Below are 22,980 nucleotides of genomic sequence, written 5' to 3' on the forward strand. Positions count from 1 at the left end.
AAATTTTAATATTCAATTATATATAATGTAATTTTAAAACTTTAATTTTATAATATATATGTATATATATATATATATATGTATATGTATGTATGTATGTATCTCTAATTATAATTATATCATATAAATATAATTAAAAATTTTAAATATTTATTATCAATATTATATGTTATAATTATAATTATAATTTAATTAAATTATGCACATTCTATTTTAAAATTATATATTTATTATAAATATAAAATTATATTATATAAAATATAAATTTTAAATTATAAATAAAATTGTATTATATATAATACAAATAGAATACTCCCTCCGTCTCCCGGGATAGTATACATTGGGGGACCGGGAAGCTGCACGGACTTTAATGCTCCTGTAAAGAATAGTTGCGCAATTCATCTTTAAAATTTTCTTTTTCTTGAATTAATATTTAGAAGTTAAATTTTTATTCATAAATTTTTTTTAAAAGTTTTTATTAATAACTTAATCTTATAATTTAAATTAATGAAATTTCATATATTATATATAATTTAAAAATATATTTGTTATTATTATCTTAAATTTACTTTTATATTATTTAGTTTTAAAATTAAAAGAGATTTAATATTATTTTAAAATTGTGATATAATTTATAGTTTAAAATATATATTATAAATATAATCATATTTAATATAATATAAAGAAAAATATATTATATAATTCACTTTTAAAATTATAAAAAAAATATAAAAAAAAAATTTGAATAACTAAACTATAGGATAGGATTTATACGAGAGTGCTAGGCTGTCAGGTGCTGGTGGCCTGGTATACACACGTTCGCCTCACAGAACTTCTCAGCAAACTGTCGACTCAAAGAGTCAAAATACCTAATTCACTCTCCATCCAATCATCCATGATCCATCAGTGATCAATCTTTTTTCAGTTTCCCACTCTCGATCTCTTCTCGCTTTTTCCACTCAATGTCACTTTCCCTTTTCGATATCTTGGTGGATGGCGGGATCGATTATTCTACAGGTTCACTAGATTGCGCGGCTTCCCAAACTGATTCGGATGCTTAATTACGGGATTAATTAATTGATTTCACAGATGGATTGCTGGGCTTCTTGTATCGGTACTTTTCTATATCCCCAAATTTAGGGATCAGTCTGAAAAATTGCATCTAGGTTTTGTTTTAGTATTGATTCTTGATGGGTTTGAGTTTGGTGTACTGTTTGATGTTGTTAATTTTATTCTAGTCATGTGATGATGTTTTGTGAAATGGGCATTTGTTGTTAACTCGATTAATTAGTGACGATGATTTTACTTGGCTATACTGTTTATTTTGTTTTTTTGACTTCTGATGTACTTGGCATTTCTGTCAATGTTATCGTCCACTGTAGGAATTTAAGCATAAGCCTGAGTAATTGAATCTGTCGTGTAGGAATAATTGTGCGAAGTTTACCTTTACTTTACAGTAAGAGATAAGTTGGAATATGAAGTAGGACTGTTCAAGAATGATAGTTTATTGAAGCAACGAATATGAAATCTGATCACATGAGTTGATGCTTGTCACGGGTGAAAATTTGAAGTATAAAAGTTTTGAGGATAAGTTCAACTTGGTTCCAGACACAAAAGTATTGCTACATTGTGTTTACAATTTTCAGAGCTTTGAAAAGTCAGAAGACTTGACTTATAGAACCAAGGTTAATATAGTCTTGTAAATACAATTCAGCTTTACTATTTGTTTGGAAAAGTCCGAAGCAATGCTAACGCCTACACGCATAATTAATTAGATCATCAACTTTTATGCATCATATTTCTTTTCCTCTCGAGAATTATTATTTTTATTGTGATCACACATTTGAATGGCTATTCATGTTTTTGGCTGTTTTGTACACAGGGGTATGGTATGACTGAGACAAATATGATTAGTGGTGTTGGTCAATCTGGTATATCTTCTGCTAATGGCACAATGATGCCGACTCCTGGAATGGGTCAACAAGGACAGTATTTAAACTTCTTTACTGTATTAGTGCTTGCTTCGGTTAGTGTATTTCTTCTTCTCATTCTCATTTTGCCAACTATAATTTTGATATTATCATCCTCATTTGTTATCTGAAAAGATAGATACATCTATATTTCCACACATGAAATAAATTATAGAGCTCTGGCTCCTATATAGGAGTATCTGTCTAGCTGTTTATTAGCAAGTATTGCAAGGACTAATTCAAATAACTTTGGAAGGTACCAAAACCTCAGTTCGGCCTTGCTGGTATAATGTGGGTAGCTTTCGCCGAGAGCAAACAGGTATGTCACCTTGCTGTAGTTATATGTGCAATTTATATATGTTCATTATTCTTGTATTTAACTTTCATTGTTTTAGATCTATTAAGGGATTTTTGCCCGGTAAAAGCTGTGAATGCATCAAGAAATGTGGACACTGAAAACTGCATGGTCAACTAATAGATACAGTTTATTAGTGAGAAAGTTGCTTGTTTGGCTTATGCTCGAATCCAGGGTAAGGCAGCCCTTGCACCCAGTTGCTTGCTCTTGTGCTTTCTTTTTTCTTGTGTATTAAGTTGAGGTTTTCTCTTGCAGCTTCTCTTATCATCTTGGAAGAGATATATTATACCGGGTATATGTGGCATTCTTGCGGGTTCTTTATATCAGTTAAATTTTTTTTTACATCCGAAAATTGAAGGTGATCCAGGACTTTTAACATGTTCCATATACTAATACTATGGGAATACTTCTACTTTCATTTTTATACATATTTTGTTATAGCTCTGTTAGTTTTTTAAAGAAGAAGGAAGTGAACTTTAGATTAAATAATAATGTTAGTGGCATCAGTCTTATCTATTCTTCATATGTATCGAGAATAAAACATTAAGTAATCAAGACTATGTCACTTGAACTCGGCTGATAGTGTCCAAGTGACAAGCTCGACAACATATTTTAAATTTGCCCTGTTAAGTAAATAAAGGGTAACTATTTTTATCACAGGCTTTCTGGTGCATCTTCTCTCCTGTTTTTAGTCCCCTTCTTAGTCCGCTTTGCTTACATATTTCCTATCTTTAGAAATAAGCTTACTTATATAAGGTGGAACAAGTGAATGTTTATCACACGCTTTCTGGTGCATCTCCTATCCTGTTTTTTGTCCCTTTTATCTTTCTTTGTTTTTTTTTTAAAAACAACTTTTGTTGCACATCATACAATGGTAATATATTGCTAATGATATTGGTTTAATATTTCCTCACTGTAATTATATTGGACTGCAGACTTATTTACAATGTGACTTCTCTTATATGCAGAAGTTGCCTCAGTTCCCATTACCCACTCACAATGTTGTTGTGAGAGGACATTCTCCGCGGGAATTTGAGGTATGTTTCTACTTGTGTAAACTCCTGTAGAATTTAAGGCTGCCTTTTTATTGGTTTTGGTTACTTGGTGATAAAAATGTAAACTTGTGTACTCTTTTCAGTCCAACCTGCTTTTATGTTGCCATGTGTACTATTTTAGTCCAGCCTCCTTTATGCAATAGTATGATGCTGGCTTTGCAGAGATCTGAAAAGTTACAACCTCACTTACATTCATTATTTTTAGATCTTCGTGCAACATATCAAGACATTGCTTTCGGGGCTTAAATTATGCACTAGTTTCCGTCGCAAAGGAGCATCCTAGTTATGGAACAGCTTTGTCTTCTGTGATTGAGGGAAAGAACGAAGAAATGTCTAACACCTGAGCTGTCTGGTGGAGCAAGAATTCATTATATATTCCAATTAATATTTGTGAAGAGTTTGGAGATGTTCTTAGTGTAATAAAAAAATTCATTATATATAACAATTAATATGCGTGAAGAGTTTGGAGATGTTTCTAATGTAATAAACTAGGTAATATTTTTTTATTAATAAGATCGAGTTGTTTATTCATTTCTCTCATGTAATTTGAGCACATTCTTATGACCGTGGTGAATTGTCAAAAGCTTACACCAAAATAAAAATATTATTATTATTAAAAAGAACACTTTAGGCGTCGGCATTTGAGACAGCTGACGCTATAGGTAAGGGCTATAGTGTCGGCATTTCAGACAGCCGACGCTATAGGTAAGGGCTATAGTGTCGGCATTTCTGACAGCCGACGCAGTAGGTTAGGCTATAGCGTCGGTATTTCAGATAGCCGACGCTATAGATAAGGGCTATAGCGTCGGCATTTCAGACTGCCGACGCAATAGGTTGGGATATAGCATCGGCATTTCAGATAACCGACGCTATTGTCAAGACAATAGCGTCGCCTACTTAACCGACGCTAAAGGCATATACCTATAGCGTCTCCTACATTTGCTACGCCACTTAACCGACGCCTTAGGGGTTATTTGACCGACGCTGAAAGTCCATTCTGTACTAGTGAGTTTAGCAGTCAACTAGTGGTTTGACTTGTACTAGCATCTAGTGTTTCATCATGTATTACAGCTTACATTTTTTAAAAAATATTTATGGATGATCCAACCGTATTTATATATTTTGATGATATTATAAAAGTTTCATAAAAAAATAATTATATTTGGATGGAGAGTTTAGCAGTCAACTAGTGGTCTGACTTGTACTAGCATCTAGTGTTTTATCATGTATTACTGCTTACATTTTTTTAAAAATATTTTTGGATGATCCAACCGTACGGATGTGAAGATTTATATATTTTGATGATATTATAAAAGTTTCAGAAAAAAAATAATTATATTTGGATGGAGAGTTTGGCAGTCAACTAGTGGTTTGACTTGTACTTGCATCTAGTGTTTTATCTTGTATTACAGCTTATATTTTTTAAAAACTATTTCTGGATGATCCAACCGTACGGATGTGAAGATTTATATATTTTGATGTTATTAAAAAAGTTTCAAAAAAAAATAATTTTATTTGAACAGAGAGTTTAGCAGTCAACTAGTGGTTTGACTTGTACTAGCATCTAGTGTTTTATCATGTATTACAGCTTACATTTTTTAAAAAATATTTATGGATGATCCAACCGTACGGATGTGAAGATTTATATATTTTGATGATATTATAAAAGTTTCATAAAAAAATAATTGTATTTGGATGGAGAGTTTAGCAGTCAACTAGTGGTTTGACTTGTACTAGCATCTAGTGTTTTATCATGTATTACTGCTTACATTTTTTTAAAAATATTTTTGGATGATCCAGCCGTACGGATGTCAAGATTTATATATTTTGATGATAGTAAAAAATTTTCAGGAAAAAATAATTTTATTTGGATGGAGAGTTTAACAGTCAACTAGTGGTTTGACTTGTACTAGCATCTAGTGTTTTATCTTGTATTACAGCTTATATTTTTTAAAAAATATTTCTGGATGATCCAACCGTACGGATGTGAAGATTTATATATTTTGATGATATTAAAAAAGTTTCAAAAAAAAATAATTTTATTTGAATGGAGAGTTTAGCAGTCAACTAGTGGTTTGACTTGTACTAGTAACTTGACATTTATCATGTATTTGTGTTTCTATTTTTTTGAATATTTTTTCTCGATGATCCAACTGTACGGATGTCAAAGTCTATATATTTTGATGATATTAAAAAAGTTTCAGAAAAAAATAACTATTTTCCGTTTGAAATCTTAACAGTCAAATAGTGGTTTGACTTGTAAATGTAAGTAGTATTTTATCATGTATTGTCGTTTCAATTTTTTTTGAAAATATATCTCGATGATCCAACCGTACGAATGTCAAAGTTTATATATTTTGATGGTATTAAAAAAGTTTTAGAAAAAAATAATTTTTTTTCGTTTGATATTTTAACAGTCAACTAGTGGTTTGACTTGTATTTTGGTTATTTGTAAGTAAAATTATTTTTCAAAAATATGTCTGGATGATAATAAAAAATATAAATTATATTATTAGTTATAAGTGATGGGTTTTTATGTCAAGCAAAATAATCATCTAAATTGAAAAGATAATATGTGTTGTGTTGAACTTGTGCAAAATTCCATCCTTTTCATTTTATTATTGTTCTTAAAAAATCGCGGACTTAGTTTTTTTTCGTTAATTATAGATATAACGAAACTCCTATACCTTATGTTAATCAAATGCTAAACAAAAATCAACATTTTTTTGAGTTTTACTTAAACTCATGTCAGTGACTTAAAGTCACTAGTATTTACTTGGAATTTTTTTTTCCCGTGTCGCTTATTTTTTATTTGAGATTCTTTCCAAACCTCTAAATCAATCTCCAAAATTACAACAGTGACTTGAAGTTACTGATTTTCTTTACTTAATTTTTTTTTCAAGATTACGCATTAGTGACTTCAGCTCACTAATGTTCTTTACTTAATTTTTCCAGCCCTCTAGTTTTGGGGAGCTACTTTAACGATTTCATCAGTGACTTAAGGTTACGAATATTCCCAGAATTACATTAGTGACTTCAAGTCACTGATGTTTTTGACTTAGAATTTTTTCCAGCCCTCTAGTTTTGGGGAGCTACTGTAACGTTTTCATCAGTGACTTAAGATCACGGATATCCCCAGAACTATAACAGTGACTTGAAATCACTGATGTTCTTTACTTAAAAAATTTTCCACCGCTCTAGTCTTGGGAGCTAATATAACGATTTCATTTCATTAGTGACCTTAATTATGATTTTTTTACTAGGTAGTTGGGGTGTTGGTACATTGTTGGCTGATGTAAATTAGATGCAACATCAGTGATCTCATGTCACTGAAGGTGAGAGGGATAATACCGACATTTTAGGTTTTCGCTCAACATCAGTGACTTCCAGTCACTGATTAGTGACTTGAAGTCACTAACGTAGCTATTTAATCCTTTTTTCATGCGTCCGGAAGATCATGTCACTGATGTACTTCATTTAATGCACACCATTAGTAACTTCAAGTCACTGATGGTGTACACCTACCTTTCCTGTACAATTGTGTACATGTAACCGGCCCTCTATTTACCTTTATAATGTTCTTCTAGCCACCAGGTACTTAACATAAGAGCAAGTCCAGGAGTGTCCTAGTTCATGCCCCAAATATAATATAAAATATTATGTCCTAGTAATTTAGGACATACTTTACTAACTTGAACTCCAACAATGTGTCTTATTCTCACACTATGTTTAATATTTTATTATAAAAGACTCTCTTTCATCATTTAAGCATAATATAAAAGTAGAGAGAGAAAGAGTGTGATGAGAATTTATAATAAAATATTGAATAGGGCAAGGTGAGATGTGCCCCAAAAATAGGGCTTGGGGAGGTTGTCCTAGTAATATAAGGCATCACTAGGACATTAGAGCAAGTCCAACAGTGCCCTATAATGGTGTCCTAAGTTAAAATTTAAGGCATTTGAGATAAATATGCAATCCAACAGTGTCCTAATGGTGCCCTAAAACACTAGGACACACTACATGTGCCTTATTTATAAGGCACTACCACACTTGTCCTAAACCATTTTAATCCATAAAATATTCACTTTCTCTCTCTTTTCACACCTTTTCATACTTGGCTTATATATAGTTGTATATAAATATATTAATATTTTAATATTAAGACATGAAGATAAGGCATATTGTTGGAGTAAATGTATGTGTATAGTGTCCTAAATCACTAGGACATTATATTTTATTATATATATAGGGTTTCTACTAAGACACTATTCCAACAGCTGCCTCAAATGATGTCCTAAGTCATAATTTGAGGCATTTGATTGAAAACATTGCTCCAACAGTGTCCTAGTGATGCCTTAAATCACTAGGACAACTTACTTCAGCCCTATTTTTAGGGCTCACCTACTTGAGCCTCATTTCACTTTTAATAATAAAATATTATCATTCTCTCTCTCCCCACTACTTTTCCCTCTACTTTTTCATTCAAAATATTAATATTTTAATAATAGGGCTTGTGGATAAGGCTTTTTGTTGGAGTGAATTTATAAAAGTGATGTCCTAAACTACTAGGACATTATATTTTATTATTTATATAGGGCATCCTCTAAGACACTCTTGGACTTGCTCTTATTGGATCAAGTTTTTTGATCAATTGCCCTAAATTATAACTTAGGACATGATATAGGGCATCTGTTGGACTTGCTCTAATAAGGCTTCACAGGCAAGAGGGGTGTCTCAAAAATAAATAAAGACATGCGTCGGATTTACCGTTAGACCAAAAGTTAATATTGGTTGAGAATTCAATTTAACACTGATGTGATTCATTTATTTAATAACTTGTTAATGAATTTTGAAAAATACCACTAAATGGGAGTGGGCAACCCAGAAAAAAATAAAAATTTAGGCAGGTGGTAGTCTAGAGTCTACACTTCCTAATTTGGTAGACGACACAAATGTAATACAAAAATTAGTATTTGTATTCTAATATTGGTACATAATATGAAAATACATGCTGAATAGTGTTGTGTTAATATGAATTTTCATTTTATATACAAAAAAATATATGAAATAAATATTTTTTATAATAAATAACTATATTTTATGTAAAAAATATATATTCAAATATAATATATTTTTAAATATATTTAAATTAGATTTTTATTATAATATTTATATTAAATATACACGATACATATATAAGTTTGAGAGTAAATACACGAATCCTGAATGAATTGGATACAAATTATAATTCCAATACATTAAACACGAAAATACACCGTTCCCATGTCCAAGTGGTATCCGTGAAGCAACCTCTACACAATTACTCCTGACTCTATAATTAAGATCTTCGTATAAAAGTTTGATTTGATGAAAAAAAATTATGATCGCATTTGTTTTTCATTAAAATCGATATTTTAATCTTTAATGGCCAGGATCATTCTTCGATAAACGATGCTCAATAAAATTTTGAGGGAGCCCTTTTTCTATTATTATCAAGCAAGACTGCAAGAGGGATGAATAATACTTTAGCATTTGGTAGAATTTCGTAAAAAACCAACCAAGAGCACAGGTACAACACCAGCGTACCAAACATGCATCATAAAATTTTCTAGTACCCAAAAAGAATCCAGCTCATTAGGTTAAACCAGGCCCGATCATGTCAGCACTGTTGGAGGATCCATAGTCCAATTAAAATGGGCTTGTCCGCCTCTACACGACGTGATCCATTCTGAATCTGGCAATGGTCATAACATTTCATTTCGCAATCATTTAAGTCTTTTTTTTTCCTGAGTCATTTAAGTCTTCATGATGTTATTATCTGTTTTTTTTATATGACGCTTTGATTTTTGACACACACTTTTAAATATTTTGACCGGATGATTAAAAATATTATTTTTTAAAATTTCTTTTTCAGAATAATAATATATAATCAAATTTTTTATTCAAAATAAGAAAATTCAAAAAATAATAATTTTAATTACCCAGTCAAAGCACTTAAAAGTGTGTGTCAAAATCAAAGAGTCATATAAAAAAAGGGTAACTATGCAACCACTTTTTTTTTTTCTTACACAGGAATTGGCAAGTCTGCCAGAAAAACAGATCTTGCAACAGAGGGAATATCCCTATTCCATACAGCGCTAGCTCGACTTGATGAAGCTATCTTGGCTAAACAATGAGCAAGACCATTAGCGGATCGTACTACATAATCAACACTCTTAAAACCTACACGAGGGGTCAATGTTTTGATTTTATCAACTAAACCATCAAAATCGCTACATCCATAGTAGGACTTATTTAACAAACTTACAGCATTAACTATGCAACCACTTTGAATAGACTATTTTCCTCCGATACGAAGGTTTACCCTTAAAGTTCAAAAATGAGCGGTCCAACCACCGAAGTTACAGAAATGTAGGTACTAGCCACCTGACTCGTGTTATCGCCTCCATAGTAGTTAGTACTACCTCCGTCCCATTTTATGTGAATGGGTTTGACTTTCACGGAGATTAAGAAAAAGGTTGTAAATGTAGTTGAAAAGTGGGTAAAGTGGTGGGACCTATCAATATTTAATAATAGATTTGAGATAGTGGAGAAAGGTAGTGGGTGTAATAGTATTTATTTAATAATAAGAGAGTATAAAATAGAGAGGTAGTGGGTGTAATAGTGAAAATAGTGTTAAAAAATAGTAAGTATTCTAGGTTCATTCTTTTTGGTACGTCCCAAAAAGGAAATGAGGTCACATAAAATGGGACGGAGGGAGTACTATGCAGCAACTCCCATTATTCTTTTTAAAACAAATGCACCCAGTATTATTCATTAATAAATTTTTTTGAGCGCTTTTGGTATATTTTTATGTTAGTATTTTATTTTAAATTTAAATATTATTTATTAAATTATTTTTTGAGCCTCTTGTATTGATTCGTTAAATAATTTTAGTAAAATAATTAATATATAATTTTTTATTTCTTATTACAAATTATATATTATAATTAAATTATTATTTATTTTTTGTGTTAAATAAATTAATATATTTAACATAAAAAATAAATAAGGCTCGACTGAGGGACCAGCCAAGTGAGCAATTGAACTTTTTATATTTCGATTTTAATGATATAATAATATATGGTATAGCATAGATTTATAATATTACTTTTAATGTGAGACTATTAGAGTATTTAAAAATAATGTTAACATATTTTGGTTGAAAAATATCACCAGTTATTTATTAATATTTATATATATTAATATTATATTTTTATATATATGTCTCTCGTGTTAATTGTAGAACATCGGTTTTTGTAGTTATAAAAATCTAAAAACGATAATGTATTTTAGTTTAAAAGGTAATTACTATGTTGATCGATGTTAATTTAGAAGATTGAGTTTTTTAGTTAATAAATATAAAAAAAATAGTATATTTTAGTTAAAAAGAATAAATTGATTATATAAAGAGACCCGTATTTCGGTTCCATTACCGACCGATCAAATTTTCAATGTTTTGACTTCTATCATGCTGAGCGAATTTTTAAATATTATCGGAACACGTTATATATTAAGGAGATCCGTAGAATTATGTCGACCGGCTGATAAAACTCCACCGACCAATAAAAATATTAAATTTTCAGTTTTAATATAATAATAATTATATATAGTATAGTATAGTATAAGTAGCTAGTATAGATCTATTATATATTACTTTAAAGTGATAATATGGAGAAATTAAAAATAACATTAATGTATTTAGTTGAAACAAATCACCAGTTGTATATTAATAATTAAATAATTGTATATAATAATATTTTTTTTATATGTATTTTGCAGGTATTATTTTTAAAATTTTGGTTTTTTAGTTAGGAATCTGAAAAAGATGATGTATTTTAGTTAAAAAGAATAGTTTCTATGTTGTCCAATGTTATTTTCAGAAGATTGAGTTTTTTTAGTTAGAAAATATAAAAAAAATAATAGTATTAGTCAAAAGTATAATTGACTATATAAGTAGGCCCATAATTCGGCTCAAGTACCGACCGACCAAACTTTTAATGTTTCTGCTCTAATATAGTACTAGCTTATAACCCGTGCAATGCACGGGCGGTTATAATATTTTTTATTTTTCGGCCCAAGTACCGATCGACTGACCGACCGACCAACTTCAATGTTTCAGCCTTAATAATTTAATAGATAATAAAAAAAATATTATAACATATTATGAATTTAAATACCAACCGGATCATCAAACTCGAGAGACCGATCGACCGACGCGGTTATAATATTTTTTATTTTTCGGCCCAAGTACCGATCGACTGACCGACCGACCAAACTTCAATGTTTCAGCTTTAATAATTTAATAGATAATAAAAAAAATATTATAACATATTATGAATTTAAATACCAACCGGATCATCAAACTCGAGAGACCGATCGACCGACCAACTGAACTTTTTTTGTTTCGGCTTTAATAATATGATAATATAGTATATCATGAATTGATAAATTACTTTTTAAAGTGAGATCATCAGAGAATTTAAAAATGATGTTAATATATTTTGGTTGAAAAATATCACCGGTTATTTATTAATAATATATATATAATAACATTATATGTTTATATATATGTTGCCCGTGTTAATTAGAAGATAAGTTTTTTTAGTTAGGAAATCTAAAAAAGATAATATGTTTTAATTAAACTACTATATTGTTCCATGTTATTCTAGAAGATTGAGATTTTTTAGTTAGAAAATATAAAAAGATGATATATTTTAGTTAAAAGGATAATTGATTATATAGATAGGCCCATATTTCGGCCCAAGTACCGACCGACTAAACTTTCAATGTTTCGGTTTTAATAGTATAATAATATAGATATAGTATTTTTTTAAGGTTTGACTTTAGTTTTGGTATAGTCAAATAGATTTTATATTTGTTTTATGTTTTCATCGTATATTTGTTTTATGTTTTGATTTGTTTATATTTTATTTGAACCCACTAATTTTGTTTGAAACCCGTTAATTTTGTTTGAAGCCCGTTAATTATAAAAGTCCGTATAAAAGCCCGCGTACCGACTGACCAAACTTTTAATGTTTCGGCTTTCATAGTATAGTATAGAAGTATGGGTTTTTTAGTTAAAAATTTGAAAAAGATAACGTGTTTTAGTTAAAAAAGATGATTGCTATGTTGTCCAATGTTATTTTTAAAATTTTAAATTTTTTAGTTAAAAAATATATAAAAGATAATAGTTTTAGTAATTGATTATATAAAAAGCTCATAATTTGGGCCAAGTATCGGCGGACAAAACTTTTAGTAATTGATTATATAAAAAGCCCATAAAACCCAAGTACCGACCGACCAAACTTTTAATCTTTCGGCTTTAACAGTATAATATAGATAGATTTAAGAATTTGAAATAACAACTCAAACATAATTCGAAATTGAAACAATATTTTCACACGGGCTCTAAAAGTAAACTAACCAAGAAGAGCACATGTTCAACTTCCAAAAGAAATAATCCAGCTCATAAATTTAAATCGGCCCTAGTCCAATTAAAATGCGCCTGCCCACCTCTACACCATGTGATCCATTCTGAATCTGGAGCTTCTTTTTTTCTTTTCTGTCATATGGCATGTTGTTTGGGGGCAGTTTTATATGTCTATTGACGTTGTGAATGCTGGTCCATTCGCATTCAATCAAATATTTCATTTGATAAAGTTTCCGGCTCTTGCCTCTTCGCAATCATTTAATAAAGTCTTCCAGAAAAAAGAAGTCTTCGTGATGTTAAATACTCTACTACTATTCCCTCCATCCCATTTTAAGTATCTACTTTACAAATTTCACACATATTAAGAAATAATTAATATCATGTTTTGATCATTATCTTCCACAACTAATCACCTTAGTTTTCATAACATATTGATTATGCACCTCATTAATTACTATGTATTTGGACCTTTTTTCATTTCAAATTACACTATACATTCATAATCTCTCTTAATACATTTATGAGGGGCTTGTTGGTTGTATTTAATTCTATATTGGAAATAGTATAAAGTTTACATAGATTAAAGAGTATGACACATATTTTGAGATATTTTTTTTTGGCAAAATGGACACTTAAAATGGGATGGAGGGAGTATTATACAACCACGTTGGACACGGAGGAATCTATTGGAATATGGACACCTAACTATGTCTCCAGAAATTTAGAAAATAAAATTTTAATGATCAAAGAGATGAACTCCAAATAGGGTGATAATTTCGGATAACGAGTCGTGTTCGTGTCAGTAATCGGGTCGATTTCAGGTTAAGTTAAAATCACTTAAAATTGAATAAAACTTAAAATTGAAGTTATCAGAAATGAAATTCTAATTTCGAGTCATTTCGGATCAATCGGGTGATTTTAGGGTCACTTTTGGGTTTCTGTCTCATTAAATCGGGTTTCGGATTGGGTCGGGTTCGTGTCGGGTTTCGGATCGTGTCTGATATTGCCACCCCTCTCCATCTTCTAGAAACATCTTTTCCTTTGCTCCGATCCTGAAAACAGAAACAAACAAAACAAGACATAAATTAATACAAGAAAATCAATAAATCATATATATGTATATAAATATTTGGAAATTTCATAAATATATAAAAATAATGAATCTAATAAAAAAGCAAAATCGAAAGGAGTATATCTATTAAAATAGAGAGAAATAAAATCATGAAGAAATAATAACCAAAGGAAAGTCCCTTGCTTAGACACATAAAACTTAATTATTTAATCGAAAAATAAATAATAGATATTAAAACATAATTAAATATAACATATATAGTAACCATCAAAATGGTAACACAAGTCATGAAAATGGCACCCAATCAGGAAATAAATACAGAAGGTCATGATTTTAATTGAGGTTGATTATGTAAATACAGGGGGTCATTTCAATTAAAACTCACCACACAATATTATGTACAATAAACTACAAAATTATGTACACCAAACATTTTCTATCTTTTAAAGGTATATATGTTTGGATGCCCGAAGTCTCACAAACGTCTCATTTCGGTAGTTTAGTTGATCAACTATCATCTCTCAACCCCCTGTCTCCGATATTGATCTGCATCTTCAGCTCTCAGACCACAGTTCCAATAGGATTCATGGATACAATTTTGATCAGTGTAGCCATGTGCATCCTGCTAGCCTTTACTCTCCGCTTCTTCCGAAGAATTATAAGCAAAGCTCCTCAAAAACTTCCACCAGGACCTTATCCTTTGCCCATCATCGGAAATATACACAAACTAGGCAAGCTCCCTCATAAGTCCTTAAACAATCTTGCTCAGGTTTACGGTCCCATCATGCGTCTGAAATTAGGCCGTGTAACCACCATAGTCATTTCTTCATCAAGCGCAGCTCAACAAGTCCTCCAAAAGCAAGATTTGGCCTTCTCTAATCGTCTTGTTCCCGATGCTACACGCGGTTCTGACCATCACAAGTACTCAGTAGTATTCTTGTCTGTCGGTAGTCGGTGGAGAAGTTTAAGAAAAATTACGACCTCATGTATACTTGCAGCCAACAAGCTCGATGCAAGTAAGCATATACGAAGTAGGAAGGTGCATGAGCTTATTGGCTACTGTAACACGTGTAGCCAGATTCGTGAGGCTGTAGACATTGGTAGTGCTACATTTTTAACTTCGCTTAATCTTTTGTCCAACACTATATTTTCAAAGGATATGATAGATTTGTATCAGGATACCGAGGAGGGTAAAACCTTCAGGGAGTTGGTGTGGAACTTGATGGTTGAGGCGGGTAAGCCTAATTTGGTAGATTTCTTTCCTATTTTTAAGTGGATCGATCCACAAGGTGTAAACCGGCGAGTTGCTGGTTATTGTGAGAAGCTACTCGAGTTGTTTGATGGTTTGATAAATGAGCGCTTGGAGTTGAAGAGATCGGGAAATTCCAGTGAGAAGAGTACAACAGACGTGCTTGATGAACTGTTAACGATGTTACAAACAAATGAGATGGACAAAACTCAAATCCAACACCTGTTTGTGGTAAGTTTCATATACTTTTCTTTTTCGAGAAGTGTTTCTTTCATCCTTGCTGTTCATTACTAGTAACCTAATGCTCGTTATTACAAGAATTCTCAATCGTTTTTGTTTAAGGATTAGTACTTAGTAACTCATCTAACTATAATATACTCCCTCCGTCCGGCCCGGAGGTTCACTGTTTGCACGCGGCTATTATAAAATATAGTTAAATAAAGTTTTTTTTTATAAAAGTTTAAACGTCAAATTTTTTTTTACATTTTTCTGAAAAAAAACATTATGAAACTATATTTTATATGAGTTTTAAAATACGTGCAAAAAAGTAGCATTAAAAACTGATGAGACGGAAGGAATATCTTTTATACTCTCTCGGTTCCATTCATTTCTCGACCATTATGGATATAACAGGTAGGGCTGAGCAAAACCGAACCGAACCGAAATAACCGAACCGAACCGTACAAATTCGGTTCGGTTTGGTTTGGAAAATTTTAAAATTCCGGTTAGTCCGGTTTTCGGTTATAACCGAATTAAAATTTCGGTTCGGTTCGGTTTTTGAAAAGTATAAGTTCGGTTTAACCGAAATAACCGAAGTTTTTTTACATATATATGTTTTTAAATTATATTTATGTATAATATTATTGATATTTATATTTAATAATAATAATACATGAGTAAAGTATTAGATATCAGATTTGCTTTGCCTTGCGCCTCCATTCTCCGACTTGCTCTTCCGGTTTGCCGACTTCCAGTTCAACTTTCAAGCTTCACATCTGTTTAATGGTTGGATCTGCTTTATTCTCTTAACATTATTCATGTTCTGATTTCCTTTAAGTATTAAAGTATTCTGAATCACTTGGCTAGTGGAATTGACTTGTCTGATGAACTCGTATTGTTTGTGATTTCTGATATTGATACGCGGAAACACTGATTAGTTCTGAGAATATGAAGCACAAGGATGAAAAACATGAAGTTCGGTTTTTCTTTAACCGAACCGAAAAAACCGAAGTATTTTTCGGTTCGGTTCGGTTCGGTTTGAAAACGAAGTACGGTTCGGTTCGGTTTACAAAAATTAGAAATTTCGATTTTCGGTTATTTCGGTTCGGTTCGGTTTTCGACCGAACGTTTGCTCAGCCCTAATACAGGTACCACCATCTTATTATTCTTAAACTCTGTTGGTCAATGGAGGAAGTATATGGTATCGTAGCTTTTAAGTTACTAACTACACCATAATATTAAATTATTATAACGTGAAACCTTGATATACCATGCTAAAATGGTAACGTGTCCCCTCATTAGAAAAGACTATTTTCGAGATCAAAGAAAGGAACACTACTGCGCCAGCTAGGACCCTAACTCAAGATTTGCTGGGATTTTGTTCTCGTACACTTGAATATATTAAAAGCATCCTATATTCCTATCTTGGAATTTATATCATGTTCATATGATAATACGTATGATGTACCCAGCAGTCTGAGATTTTCAAAATCCAAAATCATTAATACTTAATACACATTTGCAGGACTTGTTTGTTGCAGGAACAGATACAACTTCAAGTACAGTGGAATGGGCAATGGCTGAGATATTACGAAAGTCAGAAACAATATTAGTCAAGGCGAAAGCTGAGCTGAACCAAGTGATTGGAAGAGGAAAGATTATTGAAGAAGCGGACATATCTAGGTTGCCTTATTTGCAATGTATTGTGAAAGAAACTTTAAGACTGCATCCACCGGCTCCTTTCTTAGTACCTCGCCAAGTACAAGAAGATGTCCACCTCTGTGGCTACACTATTCCAAAGAATTCGCGAATTCTAGTCAATGCATGGACTATCGGACGTGATCCCCTGATATGGAAAAATTCCTTGTCATTTCAACCGGAGAGGTTCCTGGACTCTGAAGTAGTTGACGTGAATGACCATGATTACGAGCTAATTCCATTTGGTGCAGGTCGAAGGATATGTCCGGGATTGCCATTGGCCATGGGGGTGGTGCCAGTGATGTTGGGCTCCCTCATAAATTGTTTTGACTGGATACTCGAAGGTGGAATTGCAGGAGAGGAAGTGGACATGGAGGAGAAGTTTGGGGTCACTCTAGCAAAGCTTCATCCGTTTCGTGCTGTACCAACTCTAGTTGTAGGCTTGTAGCAGCTGGTTAATAATTGACATTTTAGATAAATTCATGTGGTCCATTACTTTGTGAAGGAGAATAAGATACTCCGTCCGTCCCCCAATACAAGTCTTCATTTGGAAGAATTTTTTTTCCCACAATACTTGTCCACTTTTAGTTTCCACTTTCCAATGCAAAAATAGTGACATTATTCCAAATTTACCCTCTTTTGAATTTGTATAACAATTAATTAGAGTTTAAATAAGAGTCTACGTTCATGCATTTAGTAGGGATACAAGTAAGAAAATATTGTCCAATTAATGTTTTCTTAGTATGTGTAATTTTTGCAAAAGAGACTTGTATTGTGGGATGGAGGGAGTAAATAACTTGTAAGATTGACTCTTATAAGAAACTGAGAGCTTCATAGTTTCAGACTACATCCCTGCTCTAACACAGTATATACAGAAATCAGTTACTTAGTTAGTTAGTTACCAGTAAGTTAGTTAGTGTGGTTGGTGCCACTTTTTTGTTTACATATCTAGAATTACCAGTTAGTTAGTGCATGCATATGTCAGCTGTATGGTTAACTTGTATAGGGATTTCTTACAATGTGTTTTAATGTTTAGGATAGGGTCATTAATTAGTTAAACCAGGCCCGATCATGTCAGCAGACTCAGCACTGTTGGAGGATCCATAGTCCAATTAGAATGGGCTTGTCCATCTCTACACGACGTGATCTATTCTGAATCTGGCCTTCTTTTTTGGTCATAACATTTTTCATTTAATAAATTGTCCGGCTCTTGCTCTTGAGTCTTGGCAATCATGATGTTATTTAGTGTGGGAAAAAAGTCTTCGTGATGTTAAATACTATACAACTACTTTGAATATGTCTTCATCCTTTTCAATTACCTCATCCAGACATCGACCTCTCTTTGAATCTTGCATACTTGTAAAAGGTATCCATTAACTTCTGAGAGCACTGTGTCAAATTCCACTTTCACCCAGGGTCCAGGATCACCAATACTTTAGATTCGGATTTGGATTTTTGCCCGATGAAATTTAGATATTTGAGCGTACATAGTTGTATAAAGATTTGCATGAGCAATCTGTTTTCCAAACAGATTGTATAAAAAATTATTTTCCAAACAGCATATGTGTTTTTAAAAGAAGATCAGTTAGTTGACAAGTGTGTAAAAACAAATATACTTGACTTATTTAATAAGTTGTGAGTTTAAAATATGTGTTGGATAATTTTGATTTATTGATGATTTATAGGTTGTTAAAAGTATAATAAAATGATTTATGAATAATTTATGATTAATTTTTATCAAAAATTAAGTCATTGAAAAAACTATATCAAATTAATTTCTGGTTTTAAGTCAGATTCGCTTATTCCTGCTTTTAAACCGACTTCTGACTAATTATACAAACATACATACATGTTTCGACTTAAGGTTAGAAACAGTTTTAAGTACCCATTATATTCAAAACAAAAAGGCTCTTAATCTATTCATACAAAAACAATGACAGATACTCACAATTATTAATAACACATTCGGCACTGCAAACATCCTTTTCTTTTTATGAAATGAGAATATGAATTTTCAGTTCATATTCAACTACAAATTTGAAATCAGTGAAGTCAACTAAAGCCTAGAGGTGACAAATGGGGTGTTTAGGAATGAAATACAGCCACACAACCATCACCTTGAGGTTGCTTCTGCCCATTCAACATCCCTATAAAGCAGATACAATTTGTTGTTTAACATAAAAACTTCAAACAAAACCTGAAAATGAACAATCACAATGAGGCACAAAAGCAAGCAACACAGAGTGAAGTGATAGTAGTGATCATTCCTTTTCCTACACAAGGCCATCTGAACCAGCTCCTCCACCTCTCCCGTCTCGTCTCGTCGTACTATATTCCGGTTCATTATGTCACCACTCCTATCCACTGCCGCCAGGCCAAGCTCAGAATCCAGGGCTGGAACTCCCTCTCAAGTCCCCTGATTAATTTTCATGAATTTTCAGTGCCTGCTTTCGACTCCCCTCCTGCGAACCCACACTCTGCCTTCCAGTTCCCTTCACATCTTGTACCATCTTTTTTCTCCGCCTTGCACCTCCGAAAACAAGTAGCTCAACTACTATCAGCTCTGTCTGAAACCACCAAAAGGGTTGTCGTAATTTATGACTATCTGATTCCCTATGTTGGTCAAGATGTGGCCTCTTTGCCAAATGGAGAGGCCTATTGTTTTCATCCCCTCTCAGCTTTTCGGACATTCTGTGAAACAGTGGGGGAATCCCGTTTTGAAATTATCGATGATCATCTTATAAAACAGCTTCCTTGTGTAGCACCTACTCTCAGTTCAGAAGTCATGGAATTCTTTTCTAAGCAGCGTGAGGATCTTGTTCAGTACAGCTCGGGTGCACTTTTCAATACCTGTAGAGCAATCGAAGCTCCATTTCTTGATGTGCTAGCCGAAGAAAAGGGCAGACAGTGGGCTATTGGACCATTCAACCCATTGAAAATATTCAAGCCTAAGGATCCATCTCACGGACGCCACAAATGCTTGGAGTGGCTAGACAAACAAGTTCACGAATCTGTAATGTATGTTTCTTTCGGGACAACAACTAGTTTAACAGACGACCAAGTTGAGAGCCTTGCCATTGGCCTTGAAAAAAGTGGTCAAAAGTTCATTTGGGTGCTGCGTGATGCGGATAAAGGAGACATATTTTTAGACGATGTGAGAGCATATAAGTTGCCAAATCATTACGAAGAAAGATTAGAACTAAACGGACAGGGAATGATAGTGAGAGATTGGGCGCCTCAGTTGGAGATTTTGGCGCATGCTTCTACCGGAGGATTTATGAGTCATTGCGGATGGAATTCATGTATGGAAAGTATTACGATGGAAGTGCCTATAGCAACATGGCCAATGCATTCTGATCAGCCTCACAATGCCTTGTTAGTGACGGAGGTTCTTAAAATCGGAGTTGTGGTCAAGGACTGGGAGAGTAGAGATAAGTTAGTGGAGTCATTGACGATTGAGAATGCTGTTAGAGAGTTGATGGCATCGGAGAAAGGAGAAGTGATAAGGAAGAGAGCAGTAGTGTTGGGTTCGGCTGTCAAGAGATCTGTTGCCGATGGTGGTGATACTCACGTAGAGATTGATAACTTCATTGCTCACATACGAAGATAGACGACAGTTTATCTTATCATTTTGGCAATCCTTTCCAGTTCTCTCTGTGTTTCATTGAATTAGCACTTGATATTATTGTTATTCTATTTTTGTAGTTCATGTCACTTTGTTTTGTTAGTGTTTTGCACTGTCAAATTCTGCTTCGAAGTTCGAAGAATGTCACGTTCCTGAATGTCAAACAATGAATTATGGCGACTAATTCAATATGTATTACATGTAGACTGAGAGGCTGAATTTAAATTGATTTAATACGATAATTTATAAATAAAAACTTTAAATTAGGATTCATTCAATTTGTTTATGAAGAGGACTTCCAGATTTCTGAGCAGCAGAACCAACAATTGTTGATGGCAGGAGGGGACTGGAGCTTGATCTTCTTCAACCAGTAACGAATATAGGATTTGAGAAAGAGTAGACTTACTTATCATTAAAAAAACTCATACGTTGATATCAAATAAAAGATTATACACATTAAATTTATTAATAAACTATGACTAAAACAATTTCTGTAAGCGCTTCTATATATGTATATAATTTTATTTTTATTACTAATATTTTACGTATATTTTTTTTTATCAGGAGATGCTTTAGCCGGCTGATCTGCTCGGTCTTCAATCGAAAATAGCATGCATGGGTCTGGTTTTCTGTCACAGTTCATCTCCTAAATCATCTCTTAAACAAATAATATAATGTCATCGGCTACGTATTTATAAATCATTTCCTAAACGATAATACAAAATATAATCCTCCTGATTCAACACATTGAAAACTGTATTCTACTATTTATCCTTTAACTCTTTATATTTAAACTTAGCATTCCTACATAAATTTATACTTAGCATTTTTACATAAATTTTTCAAGAATTCACTAATTTACTTTTTAACAAAATTTGTATAAACTTTCTTTAATACAAATTGATAGAATCAGTGATACAATAGTAAGAAAAATTCATATTAAAAATTTAAGGTTTGATTCCAATAAATAACATATTAAAAAATAATTTATGTAATATTAGCTATCAATTATAGAGAAATGTAAAGTCAAAATAACTATATCATATATTATTCTAAAATTATAAAAGAATGATACTATTATTATTAAAATTTTATTAGAAAAAAATATTTGAAAGCAAACAGGTTTTGCATGCGGCAATTGGCAAATAAGCTACTGTTACGGTCTTACGACCAATCTACTAACCAAAACAACTAAGAAAACCAAAGTAAACTAACCAAGGTACACCACCAATCCACCATATTAACATGCAGTCTGCTGGCCTTTACATAAAGAAATTTCTTGAAACAAAAAGAAATTATCTAGCTCATACAGGTAAATCAGGCCGGATTATGTCCACTATATGTTGAAGAATCGCTGGTCCAATTGAAATGAACTTTGATCCATTCTGAATCTGACATATTGTTTCAAACCAGTTATCTAACAAAGTCTTCGCAATCATTTCATAAAATCTTCCAGATGTTGAATATTACTAGCATTATACAACCACTTCGAAAAATATCTTCATCCTCTTCAATGGCGACATCAACCTACATCTGGTTTTTTAATAATTTTCAGAATTTACGACACCAGGATTTATATTTGTCAACAGTTAGATAAAATTTTGACTGGTGAATCCGAATATACTCTTGTTGGCACCGATTTAGTGCAGCAAACATCCTTTTTATTGAAACAAGTATGTCGATTGTCGGCATTCAAATTTATGCCGCAATTGAAGTTTCAACTACAAATTTCAAATTAGGTGAAGTCAGACAAATGGGGTGTTTACTCTTTAGGGATGAAATACTGCCAGACAAGAGACAGCCATCACCTTGAGGTTGGTTGTGCCCATACACAGGACCATGCTCGTTTAGCATTTGAAATTAATTAGTTTGTTTTTGGACCAATATATATAATTGCATTCAATCTTGCAGAAGATTGATATAGAAAGTTCAAACAACAATTAAGAATGAGCAACAACAATGAGGCCAGGAAGCAAGCAACAAAGAGTGAAGTCACAGTAGTAATAATTCCTTTTCCTGCACAAGGCCATCTGAACCAGCTCCTCCACCTCTCTCGACTCGTTTCGTCGTACTATATTCAGGTTCATTAGCATCTCCAATGGGGGGTGCCAATGCCATGTGGCATGACATGGACCGGCACTCTCGTTAGCACCCTCATTGGAGATGTTGGAGTGCTATTGGGGTGTCAAGTGAGTTGGCTTTGGGGTGCCAAAAGTTGGCAACGGGTGCCAACTTCATTTGTGGTCCCAATAATACATAAAATAT

The 22,980-nt window shown here is 32.5% G+C and overlaps 2 protein-coding genes and 1 long non-coding RNA gene across 5 annotated transcripts; all 3 read left to right on the plus strand.

The window, feature by feature from the left end:
• Positions 1-795: 795 nt before the first annotated feature.
• On the plus strand, positions 796-3,911 carry LOC108222384 (uncharacterized). 3 transcript variants are annotated; one of them, XR_010291963.1, is made up of 7 exons: positions 796-1,114; positions 1,883-2,026; positions 2,227-2,289; positions 2,366-2,500; positions 2,581-2,617; positions 3,294-3,362; positions 3,586-3,911. It is a non-coding gene; the product is annotated as an uncharacterized LOC108222384 (long non-coding RNA). The 3 variants fall into 3 exon arrangements; XR_010291964.1 differs by having other exon boundaries at positions 1,883-2,289; positions 2,581-2,683; XR_010291962.1 differs by having other exon boundaries at positions 1,883-2,289.
• Positions 3,912-14,374: 10,463 nt separating this feature from the next.
• Positions 14,375-17,765, plus strand: LOC108222207 (geraniol 8-hydroxylase). The gene is made up of 2 exons (XM_017396113.2): positions 14,375-15,404; positions 16,918-17,765. Exons 1-2 carry the CDS (start codon positions 14,388-14,390, stop codon positions 17,536-17,538), a joined length of 1,638 nt encoding a protein of 545 aa, XP_017251602.2. The 5' UTR covers positions 14,375-14,387; the 3' UTR covers positions 17,539-17,765.
• A 1,327-nt stretch (positions 17,766-19,092) lies between these two features.
• Positions 19,093-20,835, plus strand: LOC108222222 (zeatin O-glucosyltransferase). Its single transcript, XM_017396141.2, has one exon. It carries the CDS (start codon positions 19,294-19,296, stop codon positions 20,698-20,700), a length of 1,407 nt encoding a protein of 468 aa, XP_017251630.1. The 5' UTR covers positions 19,093-19,293; the 3' UTR covers positions 20,701-20,835.
• The last annotated feature ends 2,145 nt before the right edge of the window (positions 20,836-22,980 follow it).

This window comes from Daucus carota, chromosome 5 (genome assembly GCF_001625215.2).
Source record: "Daucus carota subsp. sativus chromosome 5, DH1 v3.0, whole genome shotgun sequence".
Classification (NCBI taxonomy): Eukaryota; Viridiplantae; Streptophyta; class Magnoliopsida; order Apiales; family Apiaceae; genus Daucus; species Daucus carota.

Bases quoted from the DNA above. Each gene is read 5' to 3' on its own strand.
- LOC108222207 (XM_017396113.2), top strand. From the start codon at position 14,388: ATGCCCGAAGTCTCACAAACGTCTCATTTCGGTAGTTTAGTTGATCAA. The intron at 15,405-16,917 runs GTAAGTTTCATA...ACACATTTGCAG, and splicing joins AAATCCAACACCTGTTTGTG to GACTTGTTTGTTGCAGGAAC.
- LOC108222222 (XM_017396141.2), top strand. From the start codon at position 19,294: ATGAACAATCACAATGAGGCACAAAAGCAAGCAACACAGAGTGAAGTG.